This window comes from Anopheles coustani, chromosome 2, assembly GCF_943734705.1.
Source record: "Anopheles coustani chromosome 2, idAnoCousDA_361_x.2, whole genome shotgun sequence".
NCBI classification, from domain to species: Eukaryota; Metazoa; Arthropoda; class Insecta; order Diptera; family Culicidae; genus Anopheles; species Anopheles coustani.
Window position 1 is genome coordinate 40,296,560 of NC_071289.1, and position 22,627 is coordinate 40,319,186.

Consider the following 22,627-nt stretch of genomic DNA (forward strand, 5'->3'; position numbering starts at 1 on the left):
TTAACCCACGTGGTGGATGGCTAGGTGGCCTCTTGAGATTGTTTTTTTTTATAAACCTTCGATTCTCTCTTTTTTTAATTAACTAGATAACCAATTCTCACTGTTTGTCGCATGATTTACTCTTTCTGTTCCGTTTGTTTTGTGTGCGAAAATGTGAAAGGTTTTTTATTATTTATTATGTTATTCTAGTATCGCCAATTAAAGCATTCCCCTTTAGTTAATCCCCAACGAGGTGTCGTTTCTTCACATTAATGTACCGAAGCTAAGAGGCCTCGTGGGGAGTCCGAAATGCTCACCTGAAAGACATTACGGACTAGATTATGAGTCATCATCGTCAACGTCAAACGTAAAGGCGTTTATAATACCACGCCAATCAGCCTTGATCTTTCGAAATTTGTTTCCATAGCTTTGGGCGAATATGGAAATCGATATTTATTGCTAGTGGATTTGTCTAACTTGTTAACCTGATCAGCTAAAACAGAGTTAAAACCTTAATAGCACGTCTTACAACCGCAAAATGAATATCTTTTCAGCAAGAAAATTTGCAGATATCCTTCTGAAACAACACTGTTTTGTTTGACGATTTAATTGCAATTCATATAGCATTTATCCATTACTGGATGCCGTTGAATATATGGAAGATATGAAAAATATATGGATAAACTAGGTGAGGCTATCATTTTGGGACGCAGTGTATATTTGTTTTGATTGTATGGAAAATACAATTTTGACAAATCTTTATATTTTCCGGCTTTTTCTTAGGGAATGTCAAAGTTGTCTTTGCTTTAAACCTTCCATGAATAAAAACGAACAAATATACTGATTACATCGTCAAGATTGGCGCAGCCGATTTTGAGTTTTAGCGTTAAAAACAAACAAACACTCATTTTTATAAGTTTCCATTTTTTTAAGGAATAAAACATTTTTTGAGTTTTCTGGGTTTCTGGCTTTTCCTAAGGATTTTTCTAACTTGAATTGTTTTTATTGGGCCAAAAGAAACAAATCATCAGAAGACTTCGTTGGGATAGGTCCAACCGTTTTCGTTAGAGAAGGTAAATTTTATTTTTTTTTATGGAAAAAGCTGTTTTTACCGAATTTTTCCATTTTCCGGCTTTTCCTTGGGAATTTCCAGAGTCTTTTTTTTCCTAAACCTTCCTTGGGTAAAAAGGAACAAATCATACGAAGACGTCATCAAGATTGGTCCAGCCGATTTTGAGTTTTAGCATCACGAACATACAAACATTCATTTTTATAGATATAGAGAAGAAGAAGAGATAGAGAAGAGATGTGTACTATTCATGATTAAAATGTAACTATTAAATACCTTAATTCTTTTTACTGAATGATCTAAATAGGCACCAGAATTGTTATAGTTCTACTAGCTGATTAACCCGATTTCATCCGGGTAGAAAGACAATTTCAAACGAAAGACTGTTTTCATTCAGTATCTTGAGTTTTACATTATTAAGATTGTTGGACGTTTCACACTGAAAGTTGGCTTTCTTATAATTATGTTTGGTGTAAATTGATTAGATCGATTTTGTGTGATTGAGAAAATTTGTAGGAGAAGATAAAAGAAGTCTGAGATGAGATTGGCACTCAAATTGTGACCATTCGATTTAGTGACCCCAAATACTACGAAAATGATACCCATATTGCATTTTAACCATTGTTGAGCTACAGGGGTAAGATGGTAGCCTCTTTCATCCTTTCCTGTACATGGATGAAATTTTATTACATGATGGCTACATATTTAAGTAGTATGTGTATCAATTTTTGAAAAAAACCCATTCCAAAATTGTTGAATTATTATTATTTTTCATCATTTCAGGGGATAGATGTTTGGAAGGGGGAAAGGGAAGGAAGTCATTTGACAGGATAAAAAAATAGCTACACTCCAGCCAAGTTTGGTACACATAGACTCAGATTTTGCGTTGCATACATGTAATAAGAATTAAAGCTTTTTGTTTTCAGGGTAAAGGGGTAAAGGGAGTCTGGGCTGAGATTGAACATTAAGAGCGAGGCCATTCGATTTAGAGACCACAAATACCACGAAATTGATACCCATATTGTATTTTTACCATTTTTGAGGTATGGGATATTGTGAGAGCTCCTCTTTCCCCTTCCCCTAGAAAGATAAAATTTTAAACCATGGTATGTCCCTCTGTGAAAGGTATGTGTATCAATTTTTATGAAAATCCAATCAATAATGGATGAGTTATAATTGTTTTTCATTAATTTTAGAGGGTAGGTGTTGGGGAGGGGTAAGGAGGATTGGAGATATCAACAAAAGAAGTTCAGATCATTCAACCCTGGAAAATTAGCTACCTTCCTGCCAAGTTTGGTGTAAATCGGCCCGGTAGATTTTGCGTGATGCGATCACATACATATATATATATATACAGACAACGGTGACTTTTATATATTAGATTTGACATAATCTACACAATCGCTGCTTATTCCTAAATGAAGAATGAATTAATCGAAACTAAAAACACGAGACAACGAGCAAGGATAAAATAAAATATAATAGTGGGAATTGATAAGAAAAGGGAGACAAATAACACGAGACAACGAGCTAGGATTAACATATAATAATAGGAGTAGATAAGAAATTGGTGACTTAGGGATGTAAGGAGTGGTAAGAGGAGAAGGTCAGAGAGTGATTCCGAACTGCCTGGCGAAAGTGAATATAATCCAAGAATACTTATAATCGCTCTGTTCCAGGATGTCACGGATGGAAATCACAGGGATTCTTCCAGACTAGAGGAGATGGTCTATGCTTTGCTATCATCTATTCCTATGCGCTGTAGGGGCGCATGCAATGCATAATGGTTGGACATTACTCTCGAATGAACTCGCGACCCATAGAAAAACATTTGATCCATGGTCGCAGGGAAACTCGCAGTGATATCGAATACAAGAACCGACCGAGATCATGCGCATTCCACAAACTCTGCCACCGAGATAGACACCGCTGTAGTGGAATACGGAGGAACTCGTGTGTAGGAATTGACCTCTCGAACATTTAAACTCTGCAAAATTTGTTTTACAAAATTATCGAGGCTCTTAGCAGCCTTCTTTAACCTGAAGGCCGCCACTGCGCTGAAGCTACCCGTAAATATGTGATTATGATCAGCAGGACTCGCACTGATGATTGTCAGAGCGTACAAAATTGCGGCCAACTTTGATATGTTCACTGTACAGTGCTGCCCCAGCTTAAAGAAGATTTCTGTGGAACTACTGCACACACCGAAGCCCGTGCCTTCCTCTGATGAGGAACCATCGGTGTAGAACTAGTTATCTAAGATTGTAATTGATTTAAATGTTTTGCAAATTACTTCGAGACACACGTTTAACTTGGGTGCATTTTTTCCTATGAAGACGTTTCCTGTCCAAGGTCAAATGAGGGAAATGAAGCCCGCCTGTAAACCTGTACTATTCAGATAACTAACTTTAATTATATTCTTTTTTTCTTTTGCCACAGATTTGTCACCGATTACACCTGCACCAACAACGACGAAAGCCAATATTTCGTACGTGATGCGAGCAAGTCCTTCCCCTCGGGACACTCGGCCATGTCCGTGTTCGAGGCGATCTTCATGATCTGGTACCTGGAGCGGCGCGTGCCCCGGTTGCGTTCCGTGTTTTCCATTCCACTCGTGCAGATGATGCTGATGTGCTGGGCCGTGTTCTGCTCGCTCTCCCGCATCACGGATCATCGGCACCACTGGTGGGATGTGCTGGCCGGCACGATAGCGGGCACTCTCGCGGCCATCCTGACGGTAGGTGTACCACACTTCACCCTGGAAAAATGGTGCTCGATCGCTAACTCTCACCGTATGTTTTTGTTTTTTCTTTCCCTTCTCGCAGTGTCACGTCGGGTGTCACAACTTTGACGCAAGCAAACGGAAACGGAAGACATCACTGTACAAGGACCACGAGCATAAACTGATTGCGAGCGGAGGCAACAACAGCGCCAACACCGGCACACCCCTGCACAAGGAGGAAATCACCATGAACAACGTGATCCACGCTTGACAGGGTTTGGAGCGGGCCGTGTGGGAGTCCGATTGACCGCGTCCCGTTGACGTTCGAGCGGACAGCACGCCGGACGATCGGAAGTGTGACGCTATATACCTATATTCCAACAGAATCAGTATTCCGCGCTATGTATTGTATTTGCAGATTTTAAATTACCGCTAGTTTCCGTTTTCGCTTTAAGCTTCCATTTCGAACGTGTTAGTTCGAGCGAGAGAAATTTCATAACTGGTGGACGGGATCAAACGTATAGTTTTTGGGGAAGGGTGAACAATTTAAAGTAGAAAGTACCGATAAAGATTGGCAGCCAACCACACGCGCTGTCGACTGGGTGTTAGATTGTAGCATGGACGGAATTGTGATATTATTCAGTAAGTCATACCAATTTACCTTACCGCGCTGAAGCAGCGGAAAACGTTTCCTTGGGGCGTGTAGTGTTCCATTGGAACGAAAAAAAAACAGATCAAATAAATATATTAAACCCTTATGTCTTAGGATGTCGAATTTAAATGTGCCAAACCACATGAGGTAGACGGTGGAGATGGATGATCAAGTGACAAAGAAAGAGAGTTTTTAATTAGGTTGAGATAAGCGGGACTAAACAATCAATAGGAAGCAAAGAGAGTAGGCGTTGAGATTGAAGCGGTGGCAGAATAGTTCATCACTACGGGGGATTATCTGGCAGCTAACTACCACCTGGGGACGTACGGAAAGATGGTGTTTTGCGTTGTATTTAAGAGTTCAAATGATGAGATAAATATATCTATTATATACTATTTATACACCAAGCTGTTTCCTATTTTGTGTGTTTGAATCGACAAGAAAGAAATAACAGACTTTAAAAGTAGTATTTGTGAGTATAACCACTACCTGTGAATAATACAGCGGAGTTTTGCCGAGCGGTATTGTTGAAACCAAGTGTTTTATTCAATTTCTGCCTTCCAAAGAACACGTTGGCACGTGTATTGAGAAAATTATTTTGATTTGAAAAAAAAATCGCACAATAGATGTGTTCACCTCTACGACAGGCTCACTGCATCGTTAAAGTACGAGTTATGTTTCGTAAATTTTGAATTCCCCATCTACTTCAATTCCATAAAGCTTGTAATTTTTCTTTAACTTTTTGACAATGATTGACAATTATTCAATTGAGCACAAGTAATGGGAATTCACGATTACTAGAAGAAAATAACATGAAAAATATTTGGCTTGTATAATCTTCCTTAGTTTACAGAGCAATAATCGTGGATAGAAAGGGTGGTGATAGACGGGAAAAAACGAAAAATTGGAAAAAACAAAAATACTAAAAGAGTCTCACTGGTCGACAATCTCCGACATAAAAGAAATTTTGAGCAAGAAAGATTTGTTCAGAATATATTAAAATTTTGATTGAAAATGTAATCTACATGTTGGTTTTTGTAACATTTCACTAAGTGTTTTAAGTCTACTTCCATATTACCTAAGCGATTAAAGTTTTGTTTGAAAGGTACTCTGCCGATTGCTCTGTACTTGTGGTTTTTATGGAAAAAGCAGAAAACAGATTCTTTCATTTGTTCAAACACTGTTTGATTACTATTTGATTTTTCAGGGTATTCTATACATGTACCATTGATCCCAATGCATCAATACTGATACAGTAAAGACTAGGAATTAATGTACAAACAAAATACTTCAATACAGCTTAATGAAATTTGAAATGGTTCTTCATCGATGGAATATTGATTCTTCTTACCAAAACATATGTGCTATTTTCTTAATCAAAAGTATATGTAATTTAGAGTTGAAGAATTGTGAGGTATTTCGAATTGACCCTTTCTTTACAATATGGGATAGTCATCAGATGTTGAACAATAAAAGAATATTTAATTATGTTTTTTTTAACAAATATTGTTGTCCATTTATTGCCCATCGCCCCAGATGTGTGATTGTGTACAACACGATTATTTCCTGCCAACAAGAACAATACGCTACGATAGTATGAGGCTTGGAAAGAAGAAAATAAAATGGGAAAATAAAACGGGAATACTACGTAAGCTCCATCCAAAACCTCCTCATCACCGTGGTCTTATCAGACAGATTAAAAGTAATAAAAATAAATGTGTACACACACTCGCGTTGCGCCTAATCTGCTGTGACCTGACTGTTACACCTCTCCATCTCTCTACCTTTCTGTTTCATTTCTTCTAACATCTCATCGAACGGTTCTCGTAAAACGGCGTTCAACGCAAAAATAAACAAGCCGTACTTCTATTTGGAATTGTTGATCGACGCGCCATGATGATCGATTCGATGATGACAATCGATCCGCACCAAACCCTCTCTCCCGTAGGAACGACGCTCACGCAAAGCAGACGGGACTCTGGCCGGTTCCCGGTTTTACAGCTTCGCCTCCGTCTTCAGCAGCGGGGCCAATTTCTGCGCCAGCATAATGTTGCCGGTGATCTTCAGCTTACCCTTCATGAAGGCGGTCTGAGGCTGCAGTTTGCCGAGCGCCAGATCAACCATGTCCGCATCCGCTATCGTCATGGTAGTGTCGGCTTTGCTGCCGCTTTGCAACGGCCCTTCGTACACTTTGGCGTTCTTCAGGTCGAGCACTGAAAAGGAACAAACGGTTCACCATTGTTAATTTATTGATATGCATTTCGTAAAGGTGTGGCTTTGGTGAGCCAACTTACCCCACTCCTTGGCCACCTTGCCACCGCTCGTGACCTTGTACAGGAACACGGCATTGACTGCCTTTGCCTTCGCCTCGTTCTCTGCCACACGATCCTTGATGCCGGCGAAAACGGCATCGCTCTGCAGGGCACTGGCGGAAGTCATGTTGGGTTTCACGATGATCTGCTTGAAGTCAACGTACGCGCCTGCGGAAAGAGTGATGATGGATGGGGAGGACGGTAAAGCAAAGTTCACTTCAGCTGTTCCACCTTCTTCCCTAGCTGCCGGTCCGTTCACGACTTGGTCCACAACGTAACTGGACGCACCGGAACGCCGAAGCGATGATTTACCACCACCCTTCGGTCCGGTAACTGATATGGCACGGCCAAGGGTTGTTGTGTACGTGCCTCGTTGGGGACCGTGCAAGTATGTGTGGTCTTTGCTAGTGCCGGGGTGTCACACTATCGATAACTTTCGATTCGCACGGGATCCGCACCGCGGAATGGAACGTTTCGGTGCGTTTGTGTGGTACGAGGTGGTAAAAGTTAAAAAGTCCCTACTTTAAATAAATGCCTCATCACAGTGCCAGTGGCCTCTAACGCCGTTCAGCCGTTCTGCCGTATAAAACCTTATCGAGTTCCCTTTTCTACCATCGAAAGAAAGGAACCCGCTTCGGGGGGCGCACAATTCCATTGGGCGAATGTGGCGTAATGCTAATCCCACTGATTGCTTTATCGATTTTCCCGTTGCTCTTGCCGGAAAGTAGCAAAAACACAAATGTTGCGATCATCGGTACACTCGGCATGACTTAACAAATGATAAGCGAAGAAGAATACGCTCCTTAATCGTAAATGCAGCTTAACAGATGGGAAGAGGGTTAAAGGTCGGGTATGGTTCTTTGGGAGATTTCGCTTGCCCGCAGTCGTATTCTTTTACCCTTTTTGAAACAAATATCTTCCAGACCGAAAAGTGAAACTCACCCGGCAAACCACACTTAGCTTGAGCTTTTGACACTGACTTGATAAATACACGCGATAATTTATGCAGCGAAAAAACGTTCGAGAAGCACCAAACGGGCAGCTGTCAAACTGACAGCATATGCTGCAGCATAACATATGCTGTGCAACATCGTTTCGCAAGCATGCTGTGCGGTTCGTTGAATCCACAGCAGATGCTCACTGTGATCAAAATAAATTGAACATCACAATTAAAGGTAGATAAATCATGAATGTGTACCCTTGGGGGTATGGTATTACATCGTAGAATTGATATTTTAACTATTACGATCGTACTGAACTTTTCATTTGGTTTCATTTCTGCAAATATGAGTTGTTGAACTTCAGTTTCCTTAAATTCCAAGTTTAAATATGCAAAAGCATAAAAGCAAAAATAAATGCCTCTATTGTTAATTTGACAATCCTTGCCATTAGACGATCGAATGCATGACAAACAAGGAACTAGCGACTATAGTAAAGAAATATCATATACAAAAAATTAAGTACTTTGATAAGCGAATGAGACATTGTTGTAGAAACTTTCTACAATTAAACACCCACGCTTTCGAATGTCGTTTCCGAACTTACTTGCAAAATAAACGACCTGCTTCGTGCTGCAACTTGGTACCAACTGCAGTAATTAGAAAACCTGTACCAGGCAAAGTGCGTTCCCCCACCACAGAGAAAACAAAACCGAGCTAACAATTATATGGACAAGTATCACGTCATGACACGTAACCGTTTGAACTAAGCACAGACGTAAACGATGCGCCCGTAAGCCCCGACAGAAAAAAGAGAGATTTAATGGACCGAGATAAAACTTACCCGACAGCACTTCGGTGTTTGTCTCAACCACGACTGTCCGGAAGCAGACCCGGTTGTTCGGTTCCTTCCACATATCAACGCGAAGCGTTTGACCCGGAAGCACCGGTTTCGAGAAGCGGACCTTCGCCGCCCGGAACAGAGCTGGATTGTCTCCACCGAATTGTTTCAGCACCGCCTTCACCGAAACCCCCATCGTGCACAGACCGTGCAAGATCGGTACCTTGTAGCCGGCGATCGCCGAGAAGCTCGGATCGATGTGCATCGGGTTAAGATCGCCGGACAGCCGATATACAGCGGCCTGGTTCTTGTGCGTCGGCACCTCGACTGACGCGTCCGGAGTACGCTTCGGATTGGGCACCAGCGGTTTCACCTCGGGGCTAGCTTTGGTCTTGCCATTGAAATTTCCAGCACCCACCACAAAGGTCGAGCTCTGGTTGCGTGCGATCAGCGTGCCGTTCTCATCGTACGAGTCAGACTGAGTGATGACCAGGGCACCGGACTTCTTATCGACGACGTCCAGCACGGAGGAGGTGGTGGTCAGTACACCCTCGGTTGGGGGTGCTTCGAGTAGCTCGATATACTGCTCACCGTGGAGAATCTTTAAAACACAACAGGAAAATTTATCAAAATATACTAAACAGCCAAACATAACCAGATATACCTACGTTAGTCAAATCGAACGTGGTGTGCTTGATGGCGGAAGCGGTCAAACTCGAACCCATAACGGCAAGCAGTCCCGGCAGGATGAAGAACGTGGGAAGCACACCAAACTCCGCATTGTTTTCGTACAGAAACTTTAGATCGGTCGGATCCGACACGTTCGCACCGACGCCGAGTGCGTACAGAATCACATCCTTGAATCCGTACCGGAACGTCTCGGTGACAGAGTTTTCGTTGTTCTTTCCGTCACGCAGCTTCTCCAGCGTTTCCATCAACCCCACGCGACTCGCATCTGCGATTGCATTCAGGTGGCGCGCCTCGGACATGTCCGTGACACGATTCCAAACTTGCCGTACGTACTCCGGAGACACATCCTCGTCGATGGCCGTGCGCAACACACAACCCCTTCCGCGCACGAAGTGGATCTTCGTTGCCCAACCGGCGGCACTCTCGATGATGGAACCGTTGTCTTCACACGATTCATGGCACAGGTACGCCACCACTGGTGCGATCAGTTTCGGTTCTAAAAAAATGTAAATAAAAAACCATAATAAATACTTTTTAATAAACAAGGATGCTTATCTCCCCTTCACTTACTCAATTCGTTGAACAAAATATCCGGCAAGATTCCCTCCGTCATTCGCGAGGCCGCCGTCGGCACGATCACGTTGCAGTGAATATTATTCTTCGCACCCTCGATGGCCACCGTATTGGCCAACCCGACCAGACCCAGCTTGGCGGCGCTGTAGTTTGCCTGGCCAAAGTTTCCGTACACGCCCGAATTGCTCGACGTCATGATGATGCGGCCGAAGTTCTGCTTTTTCATCACCGGGAAGGCGGCGCGCGTCGTCAGGAAGCTGCCCTTCAGGTGCACATCTTGAATCAAGTTCCAGTCCTCGTCCGAAATCCGGGCCAAGCTTCGGTCGCGCAGTATTCCCGCATTATTCACCAGCACGTCGATGCGGCCAAAGTTTTCCAGCGCCGTCTGCACGATCTTGTCCCCCTCGACGACCGAGTTGTAGTCGGGGACGGCGACCCCACCGGCCGCCCGGATCTCTTCGACGACCTTATCGGCCGCATTAGATTTACCCTGGCCCTTGAAGTTGCCACCTAGGTCGTTCACGACGACCTTTGCACCGCGCGACGCAAACAGCAGTGCGTACTCACGCCCCAAACCGGCCCCTGCTCCGGTCACCACCACCACGCGTCCATCGTAGCGCAGTTGATCTTCCTTCGGTACAACCATGGTTTTTTGCTGTGGTTCGACAAAAGCTGAATGGCTAATGAGAGGGTAAACCTGGGCGAAATTTCCGAAACAGTCAGCGATCTTGGAGAGCTTTCACTTTCCTTTGCAATGCACTGCAATGTTCGTTCGGACTGGCGGGACTGTTGGTTAGCTGAACTTGGCTACTTGCCGGAGCCCGTACGGTGCTGATAAAACCTTCCGAGCAGGCAGAAACAATAAAAACACCGTCTTGACTTATCGCTGGACCCTCACTGATAACCAGCGGGTATGGGACTACTAAACAGATATGTAAACCTTCGAGAATCTTTTAGCAAGTCATCACTACGAGTTTGTAGGATGCATCAAGATTAAACTGACAGCCCCCAACAATCTTTATAGCGCAATTTATCTATCTTCAACTCCTTTTCAGCCTCCCGGCAGCACCCGCCTTATTTTCAAATGCCTGAAGTTCAAGAAAAGTACCTACCGTAACTTGACAAAAACAAAAAGTACAGTGAAAAACTTTGCGCGTTCGAGCGCACCACTAAAAGAAAAGAATTCAACCGAACGATCGTCGGAGAAACACTGAATCCAGTTTGCTGGAATGATCCACCTCGAAGTTCGAAGCCGACGTAAACAACACTGTTACATCAACACAGCTGTGTGCTGCATATTGCCGTACAACACACATACATGAAAGCGACAATCTGTGCAAGACAAAACAATAGCAAATGTCAAATACATCACGGTTTAAAAAACAGTTTATTATAGAACAAATTTAAATAAGAAAATTAATGAAAATATTGTAATACTACCTCGCATTGTCTGTGCCATTAAAAGAGGCTACTCAGAAAATGAACTGAAGCAATAAATACTATCACTTATATGATGTTTATAAATTAAAGCTTGATCACTAAAAGTTATTCGTTCATCGTACAATGTAAAAAGACAAAAAGAGTAACAAATTAAACCTTGCAAACGTCGTTTTATTCCATTCCTACAGCCACATTCCAGTAGAAATACATCATTCTGTAAAAATTCCTATTAATAACCGATTTTTAGGAGTACAACCTTCGTCCTTCAAACGCTTTCGTAGCACACGATAGCCAAGCTCCTCAGCCCTCAGCGCCCGATCCCTATCAATAACGTCCATACAGTGGAAACCCTGCTGGGCCTTGGCGACGTTCGTTCGGTCGCTAGTCAGATCATGCGTTTGATCCGCACAGTGCGCTATGCAGAAGTACTCCTTCAGCAGCAGTCCGGACTGCTGGAACAGGTGACTTCTTGGATACGCCACGTGCTCGATGTTGTACAGCTTTCCGTAGCAGCAGGGGCAGCTGACGAAGTGTGCCTTTTGGGCAAAACATTTCTCTAGCACGATGTCCGTCGCTACACCGCATGCATGCAGCGAAACTCCAATATCGAAGCGTGCAGTGAAGTAATCCAGATTGCACTGAAAGAACGTTACATTGCTCAGGCCCAGCCGAACGACACGTTCCTTTGCACGCTGCTGTGATTCTTCCTTATTTTCCAGTAAATAAATGTGGCAGCGGGGCAGCAGATAGGCCAAAATTATTCCCAAGTGACCTGTGCCGGAGCAAAAGTCGACGATGACATTCCCATCAGTTGCAAGTTGCACCACTTCATTCACTAAGCTTTCGAGCTGGTGACGCTTTCGGAGAATGCGGGCCGGCGGTAGTTTGCCACCTTCAGGTCGTGCATCCAACGGTATCGATTCCCATTCAAACAGATTCGTTTCCCAATCGTTCACCTCGCTACCGATGTCGGTACGAATCGCTTCTACTTTGCGCAGAATTTCCAATACCTCCGCCTGATTAGTCGTAAGTATTTGGTCTTCTTTAAGGTTTAACTTTTTGGTGTCCGATTTGTACAAACTAAATTCTTGCGGCACCTTCACCTGAATTGTTGCTGCGAGCGATGATATGTTTGCTAGTGTGGTAGCATTATCCATGGTTGGAAGAATCTCGTGGCATACTTGATGTAATTTCCCTGCGTCGTCATGATCGACGCGTTCGAACCACCCGGAAACGTGGGGTACTTTCACGCTGAGCAATTCCTTCCCCAAACGGCGCTCCGCCAACTCCAGGCATATAAAAAGCATAATATCCGCCAGCGTTTTCTCGTAACCTTCGGCAAATTTGTGATTTTCGTGAAAATCAAATCGTTGCTCAGCGTCGGTCAGTTGACAATGTTCACCATGCGACGAAATGCGCACGTTCTTAACGAGATTGATGAGCTTGTAAATGTTATGGGATTTAAGGGGCTGCTGTAGGTGGCGTTCTAATTGTCCCAATTCGTCAGGAAGTGTAATTACATTTGCCGCGGCGTAACTGGATTCGAAATTTAGTATTTTCCCCACACACCGCACCATATCCAACTCGCAAAATTTTGTCCAAAGTGAGGCATCCGCGGGAGCGACCAAAGTGTTACCCTTAAAGCCGAGCAATCCCACTGCGGATTTGTCGCGAGATACATGTTCCTGTGTAATAAGACGACATACACCACAAAGACCGGATACGATTGAAGTGGAGTCGCGGCTAGAAATCGACGGCAACTGGCAAAATAGGGCCGGATCGTCGATGGATGTTGTCTGTTTTTCGTCGTCTACTTGGTCGAAAAAACGCAACTTGCCAAAACTAGACGATGATAGGACAACCAAGAGCACGTTGGAGGACGCTTTGCATTGCACAAAATGAACCTCAACGTTCGATGAGTTGATTTCGAAGTAACGGTACAGCGCCAAGACGACATAGCTCTCAGGAGGCACATCTAGCCGATACAAGTCTGGTCCTGACGACTCGGCACGACGTGCCTGCACAATGCGATGGTAAGTGAGGTAAAGCTTCATAATGGTAAAGGGTAGGTTTCAATCGATTGTTAGGCACCCAACTCTCGCTGGATTTTCAGCATAGTCCTTCGGTTGAGCGTTTTCTGTCGAAGGAAGGAGATTGCCGCAGAAAGGCTGCCGATTATTGTCAGTGAAATCTGGAACGACCAAAAATGTCGCTCATCCAGCCAAGCCACACGATCACAGCTGAAATGAATAATGATTGTAATCCCCATGATTGAATGTACCCATTGCCATCCGTCATCTACCTTCGTGTCACGATCTCTCCTCCGATACACTTCAGCACCTCTTTATTGTGCGTATGCACACAGACGCCCTGGGATTTACTGGCGATCTCGAACGCGGTACACGGATGGCAGTCCTTGATCACTTCGTATGTCTCACGCTTCCAGCAAGTAGAATTATTCTCAATCACAAACTCCTGCCGACGAGAACCAGCCTTCATCCATTTCGATTCGATGATCAGTACAACTATGGTTAGTCTGAAGGGAGTTACAGAAGCGAGGAAACGGCAAGGAATCGAAAGGATTATCCTTCCATTTGTGCACTGCCACAAACGATTTAGGATGAAAACAAACCAGTACTCACAATATCAGGAAGGTGATACCAAACACCATACGTTTTTTGGACAAATTCTCTATCATGATAAGATGAACGATGGATTCAGTTCAAGTTGAACTTTACCAAATACAATTCTGGAGAATGGTGAACTACCTAGCAAAACACGGAAGACAAAAAACAAATGTCCAACTTTGAGCTGTTGAAATTTTAATCATGCCACCTCGTGTGTCACGAACCAAGGATTCCTAAACCTACAGGTTATCAATGCATTCAATGTGGAACCTGTAAGAACCGTGGTGCTAATTTGACATAACGATTACCTCTTGATACTGTCATACTGGTGGACTACACCTGTACTTCTTTAAATCACTTTGGTCGCAACTGTAGGGCCGCGTCCACACGGCATCGTAGCGTAGCGATTTTGACACTCCGTCGTAGTGTCAACTATTTTTTATGGCCGTGGCTAAGGCCTCTCGACCAACATTTAAGCTGGATTTAAACGTTACATATTAATCTGCACAGATGTTTGACGTCTACAGCCTTTCCTTAGCTCTTTCCAACATCCCTCGAGATATTCGGGATATATGGAGGGATGTTTGACAGACGATGGGTACGAGAGAACAAAGGAAATCTGTAGACGTCAAAGATCTGCACAGATTAATATGTGACGTCTACAGCCAGCTTTACACTACGACGGAGTGTCAAAATCGCCACGCTACTATGCCGTGTGGACGCGGGGTAGCGGATTCGATTGAATTCAAAATGGTAGTTTTTGGACATCGTTCGAATTAACGTGCAATTCGATCGAAATCCTGAGTGACTCAATCACAGTTTGCCAGCGCACCACCATGATTTATTAGCAATGCACGGAGTTCCTGAAATATGTTAGTTAGACGTAAGGTTATCTTGATCGCATGGTCGCAGGGTCGCACTCACACAGAAAATCAGGACTTATGACCTTAGTAGCCGGTCTATAACGCAATAGAGGTCTATGTCTCCAGGTTAGTTTGTGAAGGTCCAGGAAAATGAATTCAATAGCCGTACTGGAGTAAATTCCCTCCGAAAGAAGAAGAAGAAACAGTCTGGACTTAGGCTGAATATGTTTTATTGGACGTATTTCTTGTGTTGCTACACCAACGAGGTGTTTAAGTTAGTTAAGGCTTAGTTAAGAAATAAGCCCACCTTTGGACAACTGTAACATTTCGGTAACCGGTACGATCGTTGATCCAAATAAAGAACCTTTCCGAGAGGGACGCGACGTACCGGAAACCAAATGCCCAAACAAGTTAAATTCGATTTCGCAAATAGAAGTTAATTTCGATGGCTGCCGCCGTGCTGCACCGTGCTGCATCAGCGAGTTAAATGCCGTTCCGGGCGACCCGTTGGCGCGTATTGCTGCGTCAATACAACCCACGGCGCACCAAGTGTTCGGCCAGCGCGCGTTGCTGCGTCGGCAGCCCTCGATCGTTGGCAGGCCGGCTTACTGCCCTACTTATCAATAATCAATACACCCTACGGTGCGCCAAGTGTCCGGCCGACGCGCGTTGCTTCGTCAGCAGCCCTCCGTCAACGGCCGGCCGCCTCGTTGCTCTACTTTTAAAATCGTAAACAAATGCGATTTTTTGGGTATATAAATGGTAAGAAATTTTAGAATAAATCAGTGTTATGTTGAAACTCAGACGATTCACTTCGTAGTTTATTTTTGACCGCTACACTCACTGCCATATCCGAAAAGCTTGAAGCGCCCAGTCCCCCCTTTCGAAGCATAGGCCTCCTCTATACGCAGAGGCAACTAGCTTGAGAGGTAATAGGGATCCAGGGACTTCAGCCATTAGCCGGCAGCAATTAATTTAACTTTCTCTCCGTTGCTCACCCTAACCAAGCTAGGAGGTCTTCCTTCGCGGGACCTGTTTGGTTAGACGTGAAGTAACATCTTGAATGAATGGATTAAATAATTTTATGTTTTTTTTAAATACAATGGAGCCCAACAATTACTACTCTAATGTTAAGAAAAGCTGAGATTAAACAACAACCTCAAATTAAGATGCTTCATATCTTGAATCATTCATGCACTTGAACATCAGTTATGAAATCATAAGCTTGATTTTTCAACACCTGACTGATATAACTTACTTTGTCACGGCACCGCACACCGTAGAACTTATCCGCATGAGCAAGGAGCTCCCGACGGAAAGTGGTCGTTATGAACTGAGAGCTGCTACTCATCTCATTGATTTGTTCTGCCAACGACTCTCGGTAGCGTCGGTCCAGTGCCTGATCTATCTCATCAAACAAATAAAATGGTGCTGGTTTATACTGCTGAATGGCAAATATTAGAGCTACTGCAACCAGGGTCTTTTGTCCGCCTGAAAGTTGGTTCATTTCGCTCATTTTCGCTTTACCTCCTACAAAAGATACTTCTATCCCGAGGCCTACGTAACGGTCCATTGTTTCACTGTCGTTCTTTTTTCCATCTATATTCCTGCAGTTGAGGATTAAATGTCCTTTGCCCCCAGGAACAAATCGTTGGAAAATTTGTCTGAAATTTTTGTTCACACTTTCAAATGTCCGTCGCACTGTATCCTCACGCTGAATTTCTAAATTATTTAGCAACGTTTGAATGGAACTTTTCACTCTTTGCAGTTCATCCAAATGCTTATCGGCATCGTGGAGCATGCGCAGCTTTACGTTGTACTCATCTTGTACTTTTGGATTAATGTTGGGGACCTGTTTTAACTGCTTCTTGATGTTTTCCAATTCCCTCGCCAACTATATACAAACGGAATAGGTGGTTTTAACACATTAGTTTTAGGTACAAATCATAACGCAATTTCACTTACCTTATGTTGAGGCCATGCAAAATACATTCGATCTATTGGTGGAAGCGCACCAAGATTGTCTATTTTGCAAGAACACTCATCCAAACGTTTTTTTCTAAATCCTGTTTTTTGGTTGCCTCATTTTCGTCCGCTGCAATAGAATCCATTTCTAGTTCTAGCTTTTTTTGTTTTTCAACTAAGTTTTTCTGCTCCTTTTGTAACGATTCTTTTCTTTCTTGGAAGCTTTTAGAGCTGTAATGATTTAAAGAAAAATGTGTTACTATTATGTTCGCCAAACCTTTCGCAATTGTACTTACTTTTCCTCTAGCTTAGTTGTTTCTTCAAGATAGTAATTAATTTTTTCCTCTGCACTCTGAATTCGCTTCCAACATGCTGCCAACTCGTTAGTTTTATCCTCCCGGTTCGCTGATTCTTCGATGGATCGGACCAATTCATCACGTTTGGGCATTAAGTTCGAGTTCAGTAAGTTCTCTACCTTGTGTTTAGCTTTGTTTGCGTCTAGTGCTGAGTTGAATAATGTTTGCTGTTGCAGGCGAATCTCCCGAATTTCACCATCTAGCTGTTCGATAGCTTTCTGGTCTTCTTCCGTCAGCTTGTTCGTTAACTCCGTTTCAAGCTCAGCGATGAGGGCCTTTTCGCGACTCCTCATAAGTTCCTGCTCGTTTTTACATCCTCTTATTTTCCTTTCCAGCAGCTCACAGGCTGCATTCTGCTGTCGTAATGATTCGGGCATCGATTGCTTTTTAATGCGCTCCATTTCGCAGACGTGCTCGAATTTTTGCAGCTTTGCTTCCTCCTGGGACATTTTTCTCTCACATTCAGTGACTCTGCACACTGTCTGGTCGAGGCCAGTCTGGAGTCCTACTAGTTCTTCTTCCAGTGCAATGATCTCTTTCCAGACCTCTCTACTATCACGGTGCAGTTTCAAGATAGAAGGTTTCGGTGCGTGATACCCGCCTTTTAATACACCTCGAAGATTCTGGTCTCCTTCGTAAGTCACACACGTCAGGCCACATTTTAGCGCGGATTCGGGCATCAAACTCAGATCACTACACAGAATTGTTTTTCCAAATACCATCTGAATTGCAGGTGAAAGCTTTTTCTCGTACTTCAACAGTGATATAAGGGGCACAGCATGCTTTTCCGAGGGATACTGATATTTGTGCGTTGCTAGCAAATTCAATGGCATAAACTGGAAAGTTCCCGGTAGCTTCTGCTGATTGAAAACTTGTATAATTTCCTTGGCTATATCATTTGATTCCACAACATGGTTGAAGAGCTTCATGCCGGCGGTGGTTTCTACTGCTTTGTAAATACTTTCGTCGCATTCAATGTTGTCTATGATCTGACCGAAGTATCCATTTATGACATACGTTGCGTCGCTTCCGAGAGATCGGAATCTGTCGATCACTTTACGGATCGAATCGCCTCCGGTAATAACTTGACTGTTTATTTGTTTCTTTAACATTTGCTCAATCTTGCGAAAGTCCTCCTTGTGCTTGGCGAGTTCTTGCTGGACGCGGGATATCTGTTCCCAAAGATTCTGCTGATGTTGGAGTAAATCATCACGCTTTACTTTCAACTGGTTAATTTGCACCTTGTAGCTATCCATACGTTCCGATATCTTTTGAAATGTGTTATTGTAGTCATCCATTTTCTGCTCCATTAATACAATTGTTTTCTTCCGCTGATCTAGTTCCTTATCTTGATCGTTGATGTAAATGGTGTTAGTATGGATTTGTTTCTTCAAAGAAGCTATTTCTTCTTTCAGCCAACAATCTCGCTCGACACGCGACGCAAACTGCACACCTCTCCGTTGCTTGTCTAAATGTTCACCGCGCATTTGTTCCTTGTGTTTCAGTTCGCTAGCCAAATTATCTTCTTGGTGGTGAAGCTCTGCACATTGCCGCACAAGTTCGTTCAACTTATCTTTTTGCTCTTGGATCTTTTTATTAAGTTTATCCAGTTGCATTTTAGAATGAGCTTGGCGTTGGCTTTCACTGGCAAGATCCTTCGTCAAGTCTTCGACCTTCAACTCTAGGTTGGTTTTTATTTGCACGTATCGGTGATGCTCCTTCGAAATGGTGGACTTTTGCTCGACCACACTCGTTATCATACCCTGGAGTTGCTTTAACTGCTTTCGTTCGCTATCCTCACGTTGCAGTAATTCTACTTTCCGTTTTGCTAGCTGATGTCGTTTCTCTTTCAGCTTGTCGGTTGCCTGCCCGAGCGAGTTTAATTCGTTACCGATCTCGGTCTTTTCGTTGTACAGCATCACAAATTTGATCACTCGACGTTTTTTATCTAGCTTCTCATATTGCTCGAACTCCATAAGTTCTTCTTTGAGAATTTTTATCTCGTCGCCGTGCCTAGCTCGAGACTCCAGCACAATTTTCATATCACTCTCCGTTTGTTTCATCGATGCCAATGAGGATTCCCTTTGTTCGTTGTAACTACGGATCCCGCTGACTTCGAGCAGAACCTGCAACAGTTGGAAAGGGCGGGCTGTCGCAAGTTGGTTAATTTTTCCCTGCTTTACGATGTAATACGGACTCGCGTTTGAAAGTCCTCCCATTTCAAGAAACTGTACTACTTCTTTACGTGGTACTGCTTTTCCATCAAGCGTGTACTGGTCTTTCGACTGCGATATTGTACGACGTATGTGAACTACTTCACGATCGACCTGTAGGCATAAGGAACATAACAATCATTTTCATTCACTATCACTAATGTTGGCCGATGCCGAAGTTTAATCGAAAGAAATATATTCAAGCAAGCACAGCCTACTTGAATCCAAAGGGCGCTTCTGTCACTTACCGGTAATTGCGCATCTCTATTATCGAAAATAATTTCAACAAACGCAAAGGCAACATTCCCGGCCTGATTAATGAGAGCTTTACGCTGCTCGAGCCGAAGATTATTATACTCATTGCTAAGTACAAATTCAATGGCTGAAACAATACCGAAAAGAAGTTTTGCATTTTACATTGTTTTCACTTATTTTGCAACGTGCAACGTCACTGCTATCAACTCACCGCTGAAAAAATTACTTTTTCCAGAACCGTTACGACCGACAACAACATTATGACGCTTGTCAACGTCTTCAATTGTTGTTTTCTTACTGTAGCTTTTGAATCCATGGATAATTATCTATTGAAAAAGTTAAAAAGTATGAAGAGCATTTTCATTGCCTTTTATTCTATTTACGCACTACTATTACCGACCTGTTTGATATACATTTTCACCACTGACCGCTTACACGTCCGATGCAAGACTGATTGATGCTGGGTTTTGTGGTGCTGTTGTGATGCTATCTAGCCTACTTGGATCCAGCCTACTTGGAATGTATCGAACAACAAACATGGAACGGCAGAATTAAGCAAAAAATAAATGACGCTCGATTTGTGAAGATGTACTACAATCATTATTGCATTTTTTTACATCTTCCTAAAATTTAAAAATTAGATATAGTTCTGGTAGCCCTAAAAATGTAGCCTTGAAAATAATACATATTATCTGCCTCTTCTTTGGTGCAACGACCGACCATCAACTGGTCTGAGGTTTTTCGCTTTGGCCCTCCACATGATTAAACTTAAGAGAAAACGACCGCTAGTTCAGGTGCATCCCCTAACCTAAACCGAAATCTTCCCTGTACTAGAGTGTCGAAGTACAGCAAAGGAATCAAGGTAGCTACTCGAAACAACGCCATCGAGTTCTGATGCTTATGGACTGGCTACGGAATGAGATAAGCGCTTTTCAGGATACCCAGAATATAAAAAAACATTTTTGCTTTCGGATTGGTATAGTTTTAAAGACGTTTCATATTTATTTTGCTAATTTAATTTGCTTTTTATATCTGACGACATGAACAATGCAATCACGGTCATTGGGTCTGCTTTATAGGTTTCTTTTGGATGATTAACGCCAGGCCCTTGTATTCGGTCGCAAACACTTTGGATGGAACGGGTCGCGTAATCAATCCGCGCTTATTTAGTTCATCGGCAAATGTTGCAGAACTAAAAATATATTATTTTGTAATTATTTAAAGTACACATTGTTCAGTATGAAGAAGATGTTGCTTACCTGTGCTGAAACTGCATGTTAATTTTCTTTTTAATTGGCTGCCAACTATGCCCTGTCTGTCCGTTATTCACCATCATTCCGCGAACTGCAATATCGAGTCCAATCAATGCAAGTTGATCACTCTGGAAAAGTATTTTATGAGAAGATCGTCAATGGAAAACTATTCGGTATGAAGCAGATTTTAAATGAATACCCGATACTCGTTCGTTATAACATCCACCAGCGTGAGATTCTCGGAGGCTGCGGAGAGATTCTGTACATCGCAACATCTGATTACGTAGTTAGAATGCAGCAACGATAACATTGCAGTAGGTTGTGTTACAAAGCAATCTGTTATGCTCTCGGGAGTATGTAAAAATCGTAAATCGGATCTTTCTTTTACAACTGCAAACGATAGTTGAAAGAGTATATAAATTAATCATGCTATTACATGCTTCAGGGTCATGATATACTTACACTTTGGATGAAAAATACGTCCCAAACCGTGCATCATTGATAGATTCTCACTAAGGCCCAGGCCGCTACTGCCTTCTTCTAAAGATGAGCCATCGAGGTTCTTTTTTGAGTTGTTCAGAAACGAGCAACGGTTTCTTGAATTCGTGCTAGTAGATACAGCCCCTTTCATACTAGCAAATAAAAAATTCAGGCAACAATTGCGTAAATCTCCTTGCGCTGACGAAATAATATTCTCCTCTACAGCTTTTGCTGGTGCAGCTTGGTACAACTTGGACAGATCATTCTCGCTCCGAATAATGGTCGTGATGCGTTTGATTGCTTTCTTCAACAGCGATACGGAAACCGCATTGAATTTAATGTGGTGCACCTTATACGTCTCTATGATAGCTGGTGGGAAGAGATTGTATGCTATGTCCAGCGATTTGCTGGAAGCATCAGTGGCAATAAAAACGATCGGAGAAGTACTATTGTGTTGATACCTTTCAAGCGAGTCATGGAACTCCTCAGGTTTGCGTAGCATTGAGTTCGGAAATTCGTTCACCAGTAAAAGCCTTCCACCCTCTGCTGTACCTCCAAACAGCGAACAGTAACGTGAACTTTTGTACAGAAAATCGTCAAATAGTGCCTTCTGCGGACGTCGACTTTTCTTTTCCTCCCTGCTGTCGAAGTCGTATGTATCATCGAAATACAGGTCCACATCGACCGGTGTAGACCATTCGATAAGTTCGTATTTCAACTGCCTAGCGATCGTTTTAACGCAGGTACTTTTTCCGCTTCCCGAAGGACCGGTTAGGAAGAGTACTTGTTTTGCTGGATCATGACGCTGTGCAGCAATGAGCCATGTCTTGACTTCTTCGATTTTTTTCACGTGTATCGCTAGATCATTTTCGTTCTGGGGTTTAAACTGTTCCAGCAAATCAAGCGGCTTCGTATCACGTTTTTTCTGCATGGTTTCCAGAGCTATTGTGAAAGCGTATCGAATCACAAATGTTGGCACAGTTGCTCAATGGTCTGAAGACATCTATAATACAAGAAATTATACACAACCTATCGATCAAACGTGTCTAATTTCTATTTTACTCACGCAATTTTTACTGTACCTAAAAAGCATTTGTTTATTTATCGTTGCCGTCCCGGTGCAACAAATGTCAAATTTGAAGAAATATAACTGTCATTTCATACCGGCTGCTAATTATTCGAAGGTGCTTGATTGCTTCATTTTTATAGCTCATACAAAAATTATGAACTCAACAAATCTTTGGTAGCACAATACTAATACAATTTCTTAATTTATAGTGTAATTAATCGATCATAATTCTGGAAGTTATAATCGTTTTTATGTTGAAAAGGCTTAGCTAAGGCTGCATAAACCTTGGGCGTAAGTGTTTCCCAAAACAACGAGCAATCAGTCACAAGT

At 42.8% G+C, this 22,627-nt stretch overlaps 7 protein-coding genes across 10 annotated transcripts in view; 2 read left to right on the forward strand and 5 right to left on the reverse strand.

Moving 5' to 3' along the window:
• Nucleotides 1-4,569, forward strand: part of LOC131267309 (phospholipid phosphatase 1-like) — a 47,694-nt gene extending 43,125 nt beyond the window's left edge. For both annotated transcript variants that reach the window (XM_058270158.1, XM_058270157.1), the window contains exons 5-6: nt 3,488-3,785; nt 3,874-4,569. In XM_058270158.1, coding sequence (XP_058126141.1) covers nt 3,488-3,785; nt 3,874-4,041 — 466 coding nt within the window. In that variant the 3' untranslated portion in view covers nt 4,042-4,569. The remainder of the gene's footprint in view (nt 1-3,487; nt 3,786-3,873) is intronic.
• LOC131267304 (store-operated calcium entry regulator STIMATE-like) overlaps nt 1-22,627 on the forward strand; it is a 250,804-nt gene that overhangs the window by 58,753 nt on the left and 169,424 nt on the right. The gene's annotated exons all lie outside the window — the stretch shown is intronic.
• On the reverse strand, nt 5,913-10,977 carry LOC131267294 (peroxisomal multifunctional enzyme type 2-like). Of its 2 annotated transcripts, XM_058270137.1 has the most exons (6): nt 10,889-10,977; nt 9,774-10,473; nt 9,182-9,699; nt 8,517-9,114; nt 6,717-6,902; nt 5,913-6,635 (listed from the first exon to the last, which is right to left on the reverse strand). In XM_058270137.1, exons 2-6 carry the CDS (start codon nt 10,420-10,422, stop codon nt 6,418-6,420), a joined length of 2,169 nt encoding a protein of 722 aa, XP_058126120.1. In that variant the 5' UTR covers nt 10,423-10,473; nt 10,889-10,977; the 3' UTR covers nt 5,913-6,417. The 2 variants fall into 2 exon arrangements, with proteins under 2 accessions (XP_058126120.1, XP_058126121.1); XM_058270138.1 differs by lacking the exons at nt 8,517-9,114; nt 9,182-9,699; nt 9,774-10,473; nt 10,889-10,977 and adding an exon at nt 7,677-7,773.
• LOC131267296 (glutathione S-transferase C-terminal domain-containing protein homolog) lies at nt 11,367-13,270 on the reverse strand. Its single transcript, XM_058270140.1, has one exon. It carries the CDS (start codon nt 13,268-13,270, stop codon nt 11,426-11,428), a length of 1,845 nt encoding a protein of 614 aa, XP_058126123.1. The 3' UTR covers nt 11,367-11,425.
• LOC131267323 (protein JTB) lies at nt 13,300-14,033 on the reverse strand. Its single transcript, XM_058270172.1, has 3 exons — nt 13,859-14,033; nt 13,519-13,752; nt 13,300-13,456 (listed from the first exon to the last, which is right to left on the reverse strand). The coding sequence occupies exons 1-3, from the start codon at nt 13,912-13,914 to the stop codon at nt 13,300-13,302; spliced, it is 447 nt and encodes a 148-aa protein (XP_058126155.1). The 5' UTR covers nt 13,915-14,033.
• Nucleotides 16,475-19,921, reverse strand: LOC131267291 (structural maintenance of chromosomes protein 3-like). The gene is made up of 6 exons (XM_058270134.1): nt 19,896-19,921; nt 19,707-19,821; nt 19,489-19,622; nt 16,968-19,354; nt 16,672-16,902; nt 16,475-16,600 (listed from the first exon to the last, which is right to left on the reverse strand). Exons 1-5 carry the CDS (start codon nt 19,908-19,910, stop codon nt 16,731-16,733), a joined length of 2,823 nt encoding a protein of 940 aa, XP_058126117.1. The 5' UTR covers nt 19,911-19,921; the 3' UTR covers nt 16,475-16,600; nt 16,672-16,730.
• LOC131267302 (cell cycle checkpoint protein RAD17) lies at nt 20,484-22,351 on the reverse strand. 2 transcript variants are annotated; one of them, XM_058270147.1, is made up of 5 exons: nt 22,311-22,351; nt 21,211-22,231; nt 20,948-21,138; nt 20,755-20,876; nt 20,484-20,687 (listed from the first exon to the last, which is right to left on the reverse strand). In XM_058270147.1, exons 2-5 carry the CDS (start codon nt 22,157-22,159, stop codon nt 20,555-20,557), a joined length of 1,395 nt encoding a protein of 464 aa, XP_058126130.1. In that variant the 5' UTR covers nt 22,160-22,231; nt 22,311-22,351; the 3' UTR covers nt 20,484-20,554. The 2 variants fall into 2 exon arrangements, with proteins under 2 accessions (XP_058126130.1, XP_058126131.1); XM_058270148.1 differs by having other exon boundaries at nt 22,295-22,338.

What these genes read in the sequence shown, in the direction of transcription:
- LOC131267294 (XM_058270137.1), bottom strand. Translation starts at nt 10,422, where the DNA reads ATGGTTGTACCGAAGGAAGATCAACTGCGCTACGATGGACGCGTGGTG. An exon ending in TATTTTGTTCAACGAATTGA is followed by an intron (nt 9,700 to 9,773) that starts GTAAGTGAAGGG and finishes ACATTTTTTTAG; the next exon opens with AACCGAAACTGATCGCACCA. An exon ending in CCACGTTCGATTTGACTAAC is followed by an intron (nt 9,115 to 9,181) that starts GTAGGTATATCT and finishes TGTGTTTTAAAG; the next exon opens with ATTCTCCACGGTGAGCAGTA.
- LOC131267296 (XM_058270140.1), bottom strand. Translation starts at nt 13,270, where the DNA reads ATGAAGCTTTACCTCACTTACCATCGCATTGTGCAGGCACGTCGTGCC.
- LOC131267323 (XM_058270172.1), bottom strand. Translation starts at nt 13,914, where the DNA reads ATGATAGAGAATTTGTCCAAAAAACGTATGGTGTTTGGTATCACCTTC. An exon ending in GGTATCACCTTCCTGATATT is followed by an intron (nt 13,753 to 13,858) that starts GTGAGTACTGGT and finishes AACTCCCTTCAG; the next exon opens with ACTAACCATAGTTGTACTGA. An exon ending in GGAGAGATCGTGACACGAAG is followed by an intron (nt 13,457 to 13,518) that starts GTAGATGACGGA and finishes TATTCATTTCAG; the next exon opens with CTGTGATCGTGTGGCTTGGC.
- LOC131267291 (XM_058270134.1), bottom strand. An exon ending in ATAGAGATGCGCAATTACCG is followed by an intron (nt 19,355 to 19,488) that starts GTAAGTGACAGA and finishes TTATGCCTACAG; the next exon opens with GTCGATCGTGAAGTAGTTCA. An exon ending in ACAACTAAGCTAGAGGAAAA is followed by an intron (nt 16,903 to 16,967) that starts GTAAGTACAATT and finishes AAATCATTACAG; the next exon opens with CTCTAAAAGCTTCCAAGAAA.
- LOC131267302 (XM_058270147.1), bottom strand. Translation starts at nt 22,159, where the DNA reads ATGCAGAAAAAACGTGATACGAAGCCGCTTGATTTGCTGGAACAGTTT. An exon ending in ACGTATTTTTCATCCAAAGT is followed by an intron (nt 21,139 to 21,210) that starts GTAAGTATATCA and finishes TATCGTTTGCAG; the next exon opens with TTGTAAAAGAAAGATCCGAT. An exon ending in TTATAACGAACGAGTATCGG is followed by an intron (nt 20,877 to 20,947) that starts GTATTCATTTAA and finishes ATACTTTTCCAG; the next exon opens with AGTGATCAACTTGCATTGAT.